Here is a 13,915-nt window from a genome sequence, read left to right on the forward strand (position 1 = left end):
TCAACCGAGGTCGAGTAAACTCGTTGCAGTCAAGATTATCGATATTGAAGAGTCCGACACCCTGAACCCCAAGCTAGCCGACACCTACAGCGAGTTCCTGAAAGAGATCAATGCGCTGAAGCTTTTGGGTGAAGGTGGTGCGAAGAATGTGAATCACGTTCTCGACGCATTGCCAGTAGGTCAATCAATGTGGATGGTTACCGAATACTGCGCTGGAGGCAGTGTGGCGACATTGATGAAGCCCACGGCACCAGGAGGGCTTCAGGAAAAATGGATCATCCCGATTCTGCGAGAAGTTGCCGAGGCCGTATATTGGGTTCACAAGCAGGGAATTATTCACCGCGATATCAAGTGTGCAAACGTTCTCATCACAGAAACCGGCGAGGTTCAGCTATGCGACTTTGGAGTATCGGGAGTGATCGAGACAAAGTTCGACAAACGATCTACTTTTATCGGAACACCACACTGGATGGCCCCTGAGCTGTTCGATCAGTCGGCTTCATACGGTACCGAAGTTGATATCTGGGCTTTTGGCTCTATGGTCTTCGAGATTGCATCGGGCCTTCCCCCAAACGTCTTTGCTGGTGTCGATGTTACGCAACTTGGGAGCTACATCAAGCAACATACACCTCGTCTCGAAGGAGACAAATACTCTGAACCTCTGAAAGACCTAGTTTCATTTTGTCTTGTAGAGGATCCAAATTCTAGGCCTACTATTGAGGAAGTTCAGCGTCATCCATACATATTCAACACAAGTGCCGCATATCCAACATCTTCTTTGGCCATGCTTGTCAAAGCTTTCAAGGTCTGGGAGGCTCAGGGAGGAAGTAGAAAGTCTTTATTCGCATTTGGAGGCGCCATGGGACCTTCAGACTCAGACTTGTCATCAACCTCATTAGCAAATGATGAGTGGAATTTCAGCACCACGGTGGACTTTGATCAGCGAGTGATGAACAACACAGATGCACAGGCTGTGTATGATGTGTATGGGGCCAACATAGATTTCGCTTCGGACGCGGATGATGAGTTCATACGCCCGACTAAGCCGAAGTCCCGTCGTCGACCGCCTCCTCAACTGCCTGTAATGAGGGCACCATTGGAGAAAGTGTTCGATCCTAACACAATATCGAATTACGAGGAGAATGCTAGAGCTTACTACGGAAAGCCTATTCCCCCCCCTCAGTCTGATCTTCCTTTAAGAGATGACTCGTACCACGCAACGTTGAGAGAATCCTTGATCGACCTAGATGCATCACTTCATGGCAGTGAGCTTTCTCGATTTGTCGACATGGATACGATCAGAGGTCCGCGCCAATCTACGGACTATGACATTTCGGACGTCCAAGACTTCGCTAGACCTCCGAACAGTGATCCCGAGACTCTTCAAAACAACCGGAAAACACAAGAGTGGAAGTTTCCGTCAATGGCACCTCCGGCATCCGCCAATCCTGAAGTGTCCCGATTTCCCTTCAACGAAGATAGTTTCTCTAGCAATCCCGGATCTGCTAACCGACCGCCACTGCTGCACCACCCCACGGACCCCGTCGGCCTCCCTTCCCAGGGTTATGATCTGATGGTGCCGCGGGTACAAGACAACCGTGCCTCCATGAGCAGTTTGATCGATCTCGATGAGTCTCTGGCAGACACTGGACCAGGAGAGTTCACGCGGCCGTCCACGGCCAACTCTGATGTGGCTTCTGTCACCGGATCAGATCTCGGTGCCTTCGATCTAGAACGCCATGCGTCCCTCTATCAACCACTTCCGCCGAGCAATCGGGAGCCATCAATCTATGTCTCTGACGATAGTGACTTTGCAAGAATCGCCGGGCCACCTGCACCAATGGGTGGTGGAATCCCAGCAACTCGGGACGATCGTCGACTGACCGGACAGTTTTTAGATGATAGCGACCTCTATACTGGAAGTGAATACGGAGGCTCAGAATACATGGCTTCCGATAGCCAGTCGTCTACCATGCGCTCGTCCAGCTTGGACACAAGCCAGGGCCTCCCACCAATTCCAGGCCCGCCTTCGCAGAATGTTATGCTAGGGACGGCTAGTCGCGATGAGGTCCGAGACGAATTCATGAGGATGCTGGAGGGGATGAACAACCATCTTAGCATCACCGGCGAATATGTCGCCAGCTTGCCAGTGCGCCGAGCTGGCACGACACGTCAGGAGATGGCGCAGGACTGATTGGATTCGTCAAGTCAGGGTTAGATACCTTTATGTAAGAGTACAGGATAATATGGCATGGAAGCTCGCGGCGTTCAAGGTTTTTGGAGCAGTTTTCAGGAGATACCACAAATGAATGGCATGGAATGCATAGATAGTTTCAGCGAGTGCTCGTATTTCTCAAGCTAGGAACGGTGGCTACACAATTCCACATCAATTCAGAATTCAATGGATCGTGAGATTGACACCCATTCTGATATTTCGCAAAACCTTCTGCGATACTGTTGGACGTGTCTGTGAGGAGGATTTGTGGTGATGCAAGTGCTTTCTCATCCGCAGCTTGGAGCCTAACGTCGCCACTTAAATGAGCCCTGCAGAAAAAATCTTGAATGACTCAGAACTCACTTTGAGACTCAACCACGACTTTGAAAACGACCGCCTTTGGCACTTACTCTCATATGTGTCTGAGCAATTACCAATTTGTTAACATAGAAAAACGGTTTCCATTAAGAAGTTTCCAAGTTGGCGGTATTGCTGCGTCCTCTGATCACGTTTTGGTGTCGTCGTCCAGGCTTTTCTGTTAGTCTAGGATCCAGTAGCCGTCGCCTCACTATATCCGCAGCCGTCTCATACGAAGTCACAACCATGAAAACGCGAATACTCCGGGTCCAGAACGGACAGTCGCTAGGCCAGAGTAATGGAAGTAGGGCAGGAACGCAGCTGGAATCATGGTCGATCCCGACAGACTCGGAGCAGGACCTCGCCCCCATTCGCGAGGCAGCGCAATATCTCCGGAGCAGTGACGTGCCGGTTGCATTCCCAACGGAGACAGTGTATGGCCTCGGTGCAGATGCCACAAGGAGCGGAGCGGTCAAGGGGATCTATGCCACCAAGCGGCGGCCGGCGGACAACCCGCTGATCGTGCACGTTTGTGACCTGCAGATGCTGAGGAGGTTGCTCGTCCCGGCTGATGCAAACGGGGCCGGAGGGGAAAATGCAGTAAATGGATCATCCCAGGACCCTATTCCAAGCATATACAAGCCCGTCATCGAGAGGTTCTGGCCAGGCCCTCTCACGATCCTGATGCCGAATCCGCAGCCTTCACACCTGGCACCGGAAGTCACGGCCGGCTTGAAGACGTTCGGAGCTAGAATGCCAGCCACGCCGCTGGCGAGGACCCTGATCAAGTTGGTCGATGCGCCGCTGGCAGCGCCGTCCGCCAACGCCTCTACAAAGCCGTCACCCACTGCTGCGTGGCACGTGAATGAGGATCTGGACGGGAGGATAGAGCTCATCCTGGACGGCGGGTCCTGCCCGGTTGGAGTGGAGAGCACAGTCGTTGATGGTCTCTGTGATCCACCTGTTGTGCTACGGCCAGGAGGAGTCAGCCTCGAGGAGCTACGAAGTTGTCCTGGCTGGGAGCACGTGGAGAATGCATATAAGGATCACAGCGAGACTGGCAAGGCAGCGCCGCGAGCACCGGGCATGAAGTACAAACACTACAGCCCCAAGGCCAAGGTCGTACTTTATGAAGCACCTCCCAAAGCAGGCAGCATTGAGGTACTCCAGGGATACACGCAGGATGGAGGCGTGGGCAATAAGACTCGAGTTGGTTTTATCAGAACACGTCGTTGGGCCGCCCCAGTTGAAGCAGACAAAGCGGAAGCCACTGGTGCTAGCAACACAGTCACAGAGTCTAACCAGCAACGTCACGATGGCGAAGAGGATCTGTCATATGAGATCCTAGAAAGCCAAGCTGATGGCCACACAATTCTAGACATAGGACTAGGTCAGGAGAGCAAGATGATAGCTCAGGGGTTGTTCTCGGCAATGCGGGAGCTAGACCGACGCGGAGCTGATATCATCTTTGTAGAAGGAATTGAAGATAGGGACGACATAGCAGCAGCGGTCATGAACCGCCTGCGCAAGGCAGCGTCTGAGACTAGAGCGTAGACAAATAGAATACGGCCCGGGTATGGGGGCTCTTGTTCATTTCATGCTGTCTAGATGATTATCATGACTTGACTTCCGCAAAACCCAAAGACCCAATTACTCCGGATATAGCATTTTGATTTTGTATGAAGACCGCTCCTCACAGCCCCTGCCGCAGCCAGTCCGTCAGCTTCGCCTTTCCTAATTGCGCCAGGTTGTTAACGCCCTGTTCGCTGAAAGGATCAATGCGGCGGAGGTCGACATCTTGTGTTGGCGCCTTGCTGACTCTTTGGACAACAATGGTCGGGTCTGTCTCGAGGATGATGCCGTCGTCCACAATCTCGTCGATTGCCAGACTTACAAGGTCGTAGTTCTCAATAATTGTGCGCTTGTCGACAGATTGCCTATAACTGTTAGCCCCGCCAAGAAAGCTGTCGGGACTTATGCCTACTTGAAAAGAAGGTGGAGCGAATCTCTCAAGCACAAGAGACTCTGGTAGAGGAGGATTTCGTTCTCATCGATACTGGAGACCAGATACATCATGACATCGGACTCGGTCTTGTAGGTGACGATGCGGCCATCGTACAGCAGGATATCGCCCGTCTGCTTTGCCGTCTTCTCCAATAAGCCTTTCTCAAACGCTTTCTGCGACTTCACATCTGGGTAAGGGCTATTTGAGGAGGGAGCTGTTCCGAATGTTAGCGAGAGAAGCGCCGCATTGAGGCGTAGAGGGCTGTACTGCTCGTTTGGCCAGCTGGCGTCGGGGCATGATGAGGTGCGGTGTAGTATTTTGCGAATATCCGAGAGCCATCGAGACTGAGAATGATGATGGCATTGACGGAGAAGAGGGACATGCCGGGAGACATCTTGAAGAATTGCTGCGCGGTGAGCTCCGGCGAAGCTCCTTGTCTCGTTGGTATGCGCTTGGTTGGAGGGGTGGTTGATGTGCGGTGTCGATATCGAAGTTAGCTCCCCCTACCAACTTGCCCACTACCACTTGGCCTCAAAATGACTGTGGCTGATGTGGCTTGAGTGGTGGGGCCTTGGTATCGAGCAGGAAAACACGCTAACGCAAGCACTTTAACACGATTGACAGGGTCTCTTAGGCATATACTTCTTATATACGCGGTAGCCCCCTTGGTTATAAGTACCTAACTAATGATCAATCAACGCGGTCTCCTCCACCAGACGCGGTCCTGGACGCGTTCTCCTATTTCCCCTGCAATCGATTTTGTCAAGGGCTACCTATCTGCTCATTGACCCGCCAACTAATTCGCGACCCTTCTTCTATCCCACTCTCAAACACTGCCGTTTCCCTTTCTCGTCATTCCTTCACTCAGATTCCCCAACATCAACGGCGACGACACTGTTGAGCCAAGATGTCTTCACCAGCGCCCCGTAGATCACAGCGCAACTCGCAATCGGCGACTCCAAGCCGCAGTCTGCGATCGTCACAACCGCCCCGAAGCAGCCCCGCGCCCGCTGAGGCTTCTTCGCAGAACGGCTCAAAGAATGGCACCCCTCGCCAGGCGCGTGCCTCCCAACTGGCCTCCAGTCCCATGTTCTTCCAGTCCTCCCCGGCCAACGGCAATGGCTCTGCTGCTGGTGCTCCTTCGTCGCCATTGCGGCAGATGAGCAACACTCAGAGCACCGACACACACGCGGCACCAAGCTCGCCTCTACGCCACATGACAGACACTCAGTCAGTAAGCAATGGTGACCGTACACCGCGAGCAAGCGGTGGCCTCATTGGCGGTAAGGCCTCCTTGTCCGCCCTTCTCCCTCGACTCGATGTTCTAACTCAGCGCCAGAGTCTTCACCCATCCGCTATGAGCCCAGCTCCAGCCCCGGAAGAAGTCTCGGCCAGCCATCTGATTTGCGGAGCGAGAGCAGTGGTCTGTTCCTTAGCTCACAGCGCTCCAGTACCGCTCGATCCCGCCGTGGAGACATCAACCCAGAGGGCCCTGCAAGAATTGCTCGAGCTCCTCGCCGCATCATTCTCGACGAGGCCGGTAACGTCGTTAGCCAGGGGCCCGTCGACGGATCAGACGCTGCCTCTTTCAGTAATGTTAATCCCAATACTTCAGAGGCAGATGCGATAGGTGGTGGCAGCCAAAGCCTTGTCTGGGGTACTACAATCTCGATCGAGGACTCCTTCGTTGCTTTTAAGGACTTCCTGAGGAACTTCACAAAGAAGTACCGCATGTGGGCTGATGGCATGTCGGAGGCCGAGACTGAGAACAACCCAGAGGCTCAGACACGTCCGTACTGGGAGGCCTTGGAGAACATGCTTCTGCTTGGTACGAACAAGCTCTACGTTGATTTGCGTGACCTGAAGGCATACCCACGCACAGTCAAGTTTCAGCACCAGCTCCAGGTCTATCCTCAGGAAATCGTTCCCGTCATGGATCAGGCTGTTCATGATATGATGATCGAGATTGCGAGATCTGAGATGACCAAGCAGAGAAGCCAGAGCAGCAGCGGCCCACAGGCATCGCAGCAATCTACTCAGAGTTCAGAGCCAGCCTTCCCGAGCTCCGAGAGGGGCGAGGAGCCATCAACGCCTCGACCTCAGCGCGACCAGGAGCCGAATTTGGAGGACCAAGTCAGCGACACAGTCTACCTTGTGAGGCCATACGGCCTCGACAAGACTATCAACCTGCGTGAATTGAATCCTTCTGGTAAGCATTGCCACACCTTTCTTTGACGAAGCAAGTCTGACCACGCGCAGATATGGACAAGTTGATCTCCATCAAGGGTCTTGTCATTCGAACTACTCCTGTCATCCCTGACATGAAGGATGCGTTCTTCAAATGTAGTGTGTGCAACCACTCTGTAATCGTGAGCTTGGATCGTGGCAAGATTCGTGAGCCTACTGAGTGCCCTCGCCCTCGCTGCGCCTCCAAGAACTCGATGCAAATCGTCCACAATCGCTGCACCTTCGAGGACAAGCAAGTCATTAAGCTGCAGGAAACCCCTGATGCAGTGCCTGCAGGACAGACGCCACACTCAGTCACAGTCTGCGTCTACAATGAGCTTGTCGACTTCTGCAAGGCCGGTGACCGAGTTCAGATGACTGGTGTTTTCCGTGTCAGCCCTGTCCGCGTTAACCCGCGCCAGAGAACCATTAAGAGCATCTACAAGACATACGTCGATGTTGTCCATGTTCAGAAGGTCGATAGCAAGAGAATGGGTGCTGATGACACCACCCTTGACATTGACGAGGAAATGGAGGTCCAAACCAAGGGTACTATCCTCGAAGAGACCCGTCACGTATCCCCTGAAGAGGAAGAGAAGATCAAGGAGACAGCTCAGCGTGCTGACATTTACGAGCTTCTTTCTCGATCGCTTGCACCTTCAGTGTACGAGATGGACGACGTCAAGAAGGGTATTCTACTTCAATTGTTCGGCGGCACAAACAAATCCTTCCAGAAGGGTGGTAGCCCTAAGTACCGCGGCGACATCAATGTTCTGTTATGTGGTGATCCCTCGACATCCAAATCACAGATCCTGTCATATGTCCACCGCATTGCACCTCGCGGTGTGTATACAAGCGGCAAGGGCTCATCTGCCGTCGGTTTGACCGCGTATGTCACCAGAGATCCAGAAACTCGCCAGCTTGTTCTTGAGTCTGGTGCTTTAGTCTTGTCAGATGGCGGTGTCTGCTGCATTGATGAATTTGACAAGATGTCTGACTCGACTCGCTCGGTTCTTCACGAAGTCATGGAGCAGCAGACCGTATCTGTAGCAAAGGCGGGTATCATCACCACGCTTAATGCCAGAACGAGTATTCTGGCTTCTGCCAATCCCATCGGCAGTCGCTACAACCCGGACCTACCTGTTCCTCAAAATATCGATTTGCCTCCGACTCTTCTGTCTCGTTTCGACTTGGTTTATCTGATTCTAGACCGAGTGGATGAGAAGATGGATAGGCGGCTTGCGAAGCATCTGATGTCGATGTACCTTGAGGATACACCGCACTCCGCCAAGACTAAGGAGGATATTCTGGTAAGTTCATAAACGCTGTCATAACCTCAGAATGGTACTAACAATGCATAGCCCGTCGAGTTCCTGACTGCATATATCTCGTACGCTCGTGCGAACATTCACCCCACAATTTCTCAGGAGGCAGCCACCGAGCTGGTCGAGGCATATGTCGACATGCGCAGGCTAGGTCAAGATGTGCGCGCAGCAGAGAAGCGTATCACAGCGACGACCCGTCAGCTAGAATCCATGATTCGTCTTGCTGAGGCACATGCCAAGATGAGACTCGCGACGACCGTCACGCGTAATGATGTCCAGGAGGCTGTCCGGCTCATCAAATCGGCGCTCAAGACAGCCGCCACCGACTCGCAGGGACGCATCGACATGTCTCTTCTGACTGAAGGCACCAGTGCGGCGGAGCGAAAGCGCAAGGCCGACCTCAAGGAGGCGGTCGTCAAGCTGCTCGACGAGCTGACTGCCGGTGGGCAGGCAGTCAAGTACGCCGAGGTGAGCAGACGGCTGGGCGAGGGTGCGGGTGTGCCTGTCGAGCCGGCAGAGTTTGCGGAGACGATGCGTGCGCTCGAGATGGAGGGCTTGATCACAGTGAACGGCGACGGCGCTAGGAAGAGTATCAGGCGGGTGACCGCAATGGTCTAATATAGTGATTAGTGTATGAGAAGGATGTCACAATCCCTAGGCGTTGGGTTGTATTTCTGGCCACTTGCTTGTATCGTCTTAGACATGGGATGAATCGTAATGAGGCCGACGGATATTAGCACATGAGAATTAAATGTTATGTCAATCAAACCTTACATGAACCAATGCTGCAAGGGTAAAAGATTCACTATAATAACTGTGAGACAACACCACAAATACTCATACTTTCTTGTTCTACATGAACTCGTAGTTATTATTCACTCAAATACCTTTGTTTCGGCTACCTAGTAAAGAAAGATTTTGATTCCACCTTATAAATTCATCGCTTTCGATACTTGGCTTTAATACAGCTATATGAGATGCCTACGCTATCTAAATTGAAGCCATTGTTGAATCTGCAGGGCAACCCTGAATGCAGCCTACAGCTAAGTTCTGGCTCAGTGTCCACAGCGGCTTTTTTGGAACGAAGCCATCGTGACGTTTGCAAACACTGTATAATTAGAGCATCACTGTATTGCCTTTCACGAACCGGCTATTATACGGTTTCTCTTAAAACATCCATGTTAATCAATTAGTTAGACCAGAATGGATCGGCACTTGCTTGAAGCGGGCTTTTTCTCTGCAACTCGCAAAGCTGTACCTCTCAGGTATAATGGGGCAGGGACGGAGCTTCACCAAGGGTAATAAACAAGGGTAATAAACGAGGCCTCGATTTGTGTGCTGTTTCATGACTTGTTTGCTGTGTAACCTGAGCTGCATAGCATCGGGTCTCAGGTCGGGCCTTGAACTGAGCCTTACAAGTTAAGCCCTGAGCCTCGCCCTTTGGACCATGCCTCAAGGCATACTCAAGCACAGCCTGAAGCCGGGCCTTGAAGGGGCCTCAAAGCTGGCCTCAACCGTTGGGGCTTAGACTCAAGAGCTATTTAATGATATATTGTTCCCTGGGGGGTTTTCTCTCTTTATTTGACACCATAACGATACATCTACTCCATCACTTTAACAGCCTTGCTTCTTGTCTCCGTCGGAGCGGCGGCGGGTTTTATGATTGCAACACACCTTTTTTTTGTCCACCCGGTGATACTCGAGGGTCAGGGGAAAGCATGGCTTCCTCCACCGGCATTTGAGGGCACGCTCAGTAGGTTGAATGTCAACCGAAAGGCCATTGCCACCAGAATTTGGCTTATTGCCTGGGAACTGGGTGGACACAGACACCGATGTGCATCAATTCTTTACTGGTAAGCACTCAGGGGTCACGGAATCATGGCAATCACGAAGATGAATGATCCGCTGCTAATATGGCAAAGGCTATGGCGGCCGAGACCAAGACTACGCCTTAGGCACAAGCCCTCAATATCCAGGCCTTTCTGGGAACTCAATCACTCTGGACGGTTTTCTTGTATCTCCTCTTCATCCCTCGGATCTAGAGTTGCCAGCAACAACTCTCACGACATCCGGTCTCCCTGCAATCATTTCACAGTCAATGGAGTTAGACTCCGGGCAAATCATAGCATCCCAGCTATCTAGTCGACAGAAAACTGCTCTCTCTCCTACACCAATGCCAGAATTTGTCATGTTGCCTTCTCACACCAACCTCGGACTTGAGATTCCTACCACAAGTGACAACCCGTTGCCACAGCGTGAGACTCTCTCAGACTCTCCAATGCTGAAATGCAGTTATGCTGAATGTCCAGCCGGGGGGTTTTCCACCCGTGGTCAACTCCATGAGCACCTGCGTCGAAAGCATACACGTCCATATCGATGTCAGCAGTGTGGTAAAACATTTGGAGCCCCGAAGGACCGAGATCGGCACACCCAGACTGTGCATAAGGCAGAGGGGTCTGTTCCAGCAGGCGGACCTTGGGTGTGTGAAGCACCCAGCTGCAAAAGGTTGAGGAAGCCCTTCTCACGACGCGACAACTATGTCAAGCACTTGAGAACTGTACATAGCAGCAGGGAGTCTCGGAAGTCAATTGACCCAGTGAGACAGATGTCTACCTCTGATTTGAGCGCAGACGAGAAAATTGTGGTTAGCAAAGCCATCTCGAACGGCGGGCGTGGTAAGAGTACAAGCGATGATGCAGATGAAAGTCTAGAGGGCCTTGAGCGAGAAGATTTGCTGCGGCTGCTTATCGAGTGTCAGCGGAAGTGCCAGGAATTAGAGCAGGAGTTACAAGTGCAGCGGAAGAGGTATGAAAGGAGAGAGGACATGTATTTCAGATTGTTCGACAAAGGTTCAGATGACGAATGACGGTTCTTAGTCACCATAAAGATACTCACATATTTGGGTTGGTTTCAAGATGTCGTTTCAATTACCATTCAAACGCAAAGTATGTTTATTACCAGTTTCTCCTTCATTTTAAAGAATTGAGATCAATTATGGCCCTAAGAGATAACTTCTTACTATGTAACACGCCATATGGACTAGGTATTATCTGCTTTTCTCACCCTTCGGCGTCGGCACTGACCTCCACAGTGGTAGCTACCACCTCGGCATTCTCATTTTCGACGGCCTTCGAGCCACCAGATGCTTTCTTAGCCTCCTTGGCCTCCCGCGCCTTCTGAAGTGCAAAGTTGACAGTGTCGACAAGCTCCTCTTCATCTTCCAATCCAACGGCTAGCCGAACTTGTTCCTCCCGGAGACCGTAACTAGCATGGTACTTGGCCTCCTCCCTAACCTTGCCATACACCGCCGTGTTGAACGCATTGGCGAGGCTCAGGTGGGCGCCCAGATGCGGCCCGCAGTAGAATGCGAGGTTGTCGTAGAAGGCAATGGCTGTCTCCAGATCCTCGAAGTCCACGCTGAGCAGGCATCCGTAGCCCGGCGTGAACTCAGGCGTGGTGCGCCGCATGAGCGCCTTATAGTTGTCGAAGGTGTCGTTATGCGGTGGGTATAGTGAGCCCGTTACGGGCGAGGTCGGGTCGTCTGTCTCTTTCTGCAGAAGAGCGGCGAGCGTCGCGGCGTTGCGGTTGAGGATGATTGATCGTGGGATGTAGTCGGCGCTGTTGGACAACAGGACGTCTGCATCATTGGCGAAGTATTCGTTGCGGTAATCAGAGGTGAAGTGTGGTTTGATCTCCCCGTAACGGGGCGAGTCTGGGTTCAGAACCACAGAGCCTCCCATGACGTTGGCGTAACCGCTGAAAGACTTAGTCAAGGAGGTCATGACCATGTCGGCGACAGGCATGAAGTCTAGGTTACAGAAGCTGCCGACGGTGTCATCGGCAACGATTGGAAAGTCATATTTATCAGCCTGTATAACAGTTAGGTACCAGGGGTTGCGGGACTCTTTAATTGTAGAACTTACCAGCTGCCTTAGGCGCTTCAAGTCCACACTGACACAGATAGGATTGCTTGGAAACTCTGTAAATGCGTAGCTGATTTTCCGGCCGTTCTTTCTTTCCGTCTCGAGATACTCCTCGACCTTGTCTAGGACGCCACTAGTAGCACTACAATCGCCGAAATGCTTAACGCCTCCAGATGTCTCTTCAAAAAGGTGCCATGTATTGTGAAATATAGCTCCCAGGACGAGGATTGTGCCACTTTGTCTCTTGAGAAGGGCCTTATTCAGGTGATATATGGCTGCCATGCCCGAGACATAGAGATAGACATCATCAGGCGTGACCTTGACCCTGTCTGGATCGATGGGCGCCCGGTGCATCAAGCTACTTATGCGTTCCCGCAGCTTCCCGTGGGACTCATTCTCTGGGAGATATGTTGGTGGCGGCAGCTCATTCAAATCTCCAGACCATTCAACTTGTTTGAAGCTGTCAATGTGCCCGAGTAGATATTCAGCCGTTCGTGTTGAGGTTCCTATTCCAGGATTTTGCCACGCTCCGATGATTCCCTTGCCTTTCGCCGTGGGGTATGTCACAATATACAGACGAATATCATTGATTTCAGCGACTTTAAAGCCCAGGTCGCCCTCAGCCAACTTATCTTCCTTCTTTCGGTGCGAGGAGGCAGCGTATTCCTGGTGCACGCTGAAGGCATCCGGAGAGGTGTACATGAGAACGCCTACTGTGTCCGGCAGCTCCAGCTTCTTGCCAATGGCTAACGATAGCTTTCAAATTCATCTCATGTCAGTACCTCAAGTTGATTGATCCTAGATGCAGCGGGGCCTGGGCCTGTTGAGTGAGGCTGTGGATGGACAAACGCTCACCTCACGGGCGTCCGCCCACGGACCAAAGCGAGGGTACATGGACACGAGTTTTGGTAGTATTGACGTATCGCCATCGCGAAAGTCTGTAATGACCTTCCAGCCAGGGAAGTGAACTGTGATGTTGTGCTTTCCCTCCGGGGGCATAGAATGACCGAATTCGGTCGTGATGTTCTTGACCGGCATCTCGACGGCACTCGGGATTCGCTTGGTAAGTTGACTAGTATGACTACCTAGAATAAAATAGACTGAGGAGATTGACTACGACAGCGGCAAAGCCTCTTTTAATTGTAGGGGTCAAAATAAGAGAAATATTTTAGGAGAAGGCGGAATTCCGTTATCAAAAGATGCGGAGACCGTGGACTTATCTGCTCCTCCGCTGGGGGGTGATAAAAATGCTAGTTTGTCAAAGGTGAGAGTGCCATCCCAGGAGGATCGCGATACCTGTATATCCTGCTTACTGCTCCAGTCCAATGATCTCAAGAGAAGTACGACATCCTTGATCCAGAGAGATTTTCGATTTCTTGGGTGAACTTACGGATATCACTCCGACGAAGGGTATGCGCTGTAAACCCACATGCAATGTCCAACACACACACAAACAGATCACCTCAGCGACTTCGGTATAGCCCAATTGAGCAACAAATGCCTCTTGTACCCACAAAAATGCTTCAGGTAGAATACATCCTCAGTTGGTGCACCTAGGCGCCGTGGACTTGCTTTTGCAAGGGTAATACAGCAAGGATGCGTGATGCCGGGACGCTGCAAGCAGAGCCATTGTCTCGGTACGGCAGGCCGTAATTCGCACACCAAAAGCCCCCGATAGCCCGTTGGCTGTAATCGATAATTCCACTTGAGTTGTCTGGCTAATGCTAAGGCTGACCCTCTATGCAGGGTTTCAGAAACCCAGACTCGTGTCGTAATGAGAGCGAGTCTGGTCTCCCCAACTCACGGTCACATCCTTGTCGCCATACATATCACATACATCCCAGTACTCCTCCACCAGGGTAAT

At 51.9% G+C, this 13,915-nt stretch overlaps 5 protein-coding genes across 5 annotated transcripts; 3 read left to right on the forward strand and 2 right to left on the reverse strand.

The window, feature by feature from the left end:
- Window positions 1–187: 187 nt before the first annotated feature.
- Window positions 188–2,194, forward strand: UCRPA7_1225 (putative ste ste20 ysk protein kinase protein; the record flags this gene model as incomplete). Its single annotated transcript, XM_007913815.1, has 1 exon — window positions 188–2,194. The coding sequence occupies one exon, from the start codon at window positions 188–190 to the stop codon at window positions 2,192–2,194; it is 2,007 nt and encodes a 668-aa protein (XP_007912006.1).
- A 624-nt stretch (window positions 2,195–2,818) lies between these two features.
- On the forward strand, window positions 2,819–4,126 carry UCRPA7_1226 (putative translation initiation protein sua5 protein; the record flags this gene model as incomplete). The annotated part of the gene is made up of 1 exon (XM_007913818.1): window positions 2,819–4,126. One exon carries the CDS (start codon window positions 2,819–2,821, stop codon window positions 4,124–4,126), a length of 1,308 nt encoding a protein of 435 aa, XP_007912009.1.
- Window positions 4,127–4,265: 139 nt separating this feature from the next.
- On the reverse strand, window positions 4,266–4,971 carry UCRPA7_1227 (putative coatomer subunit zeta protein; the record flags this gene model as incomplete). Its single annotated transcript, XM_007913814.1, has 3 exons — window positions 4,266–4,509; window positions 4,557–4,791; window positions 4,845–4,971. The coding sequence occupies 3 exons, from the start codon at window positions 4,969–4,971 to the stop codon at window positions 4,266–4,268; spliced, it is 606 nt and encodes a 201-aa protein (XP_007912005.1).
- An 822-nt stretch (window positions 4,972–5,793) lies between these two features.
- UCRPA7_1228 (putative cell division control protein 54 protein) lies at window positions 5,794–8,746 on the forward strand (the record flags this gene model as incomplete). The annotated part of the gene is made up of 4 exons (XM_007913819.1): window positions 5,794–5,860; window positions 5,917–6,786; window positions 6,837–8,113; window positions 8,165–8,746. 4 exons carry the CDS (start codon window positions 5,794–5,796, stop codon window positions 8,744–8,746), a joined length of 2,796 nt encoding a protein of 931 aa, XP_007912010.1.
- Window positions 8,747–11,187: 2,441 nt separating this feature from the next.
- UCRPA7_1229 (putative cystathionine gamma-synthase protein) lies at window positions 11,188–13,089 on the reverse strand (the record flags this gene model as incomplete). The annotated part of the gene is made up of 3 exons (XM_007913813.1): window positions 11,188–11,997; window positions 12,052–12,797; window positions 12,930–13,089. 3 exons carry the CDS (start codon window positions 13,087–13,089, stop codon window positions 11,188–11,190), a joined length of 1,716 nt encoding a protein of 571 aa, XP_007912004.1.
- Window positions 13,090–13,915: the final 826 nt, after the last annotated feature.

This window comes from Phaeoacremonium minimum, assembly GCF_000392275.1.
Source record: "Phaeoacremonium minimum UCRPA7 unplaced genomic scaffold PA7_03_scaffold_63, whole genome shotgun sequence".
NCBI lineage: Eukaryota > Fungi > Ascomycota > Sordariomycetes > Togniniales > Togniniaceae > Phaeoacremonium > Phaeoacremonium minimum.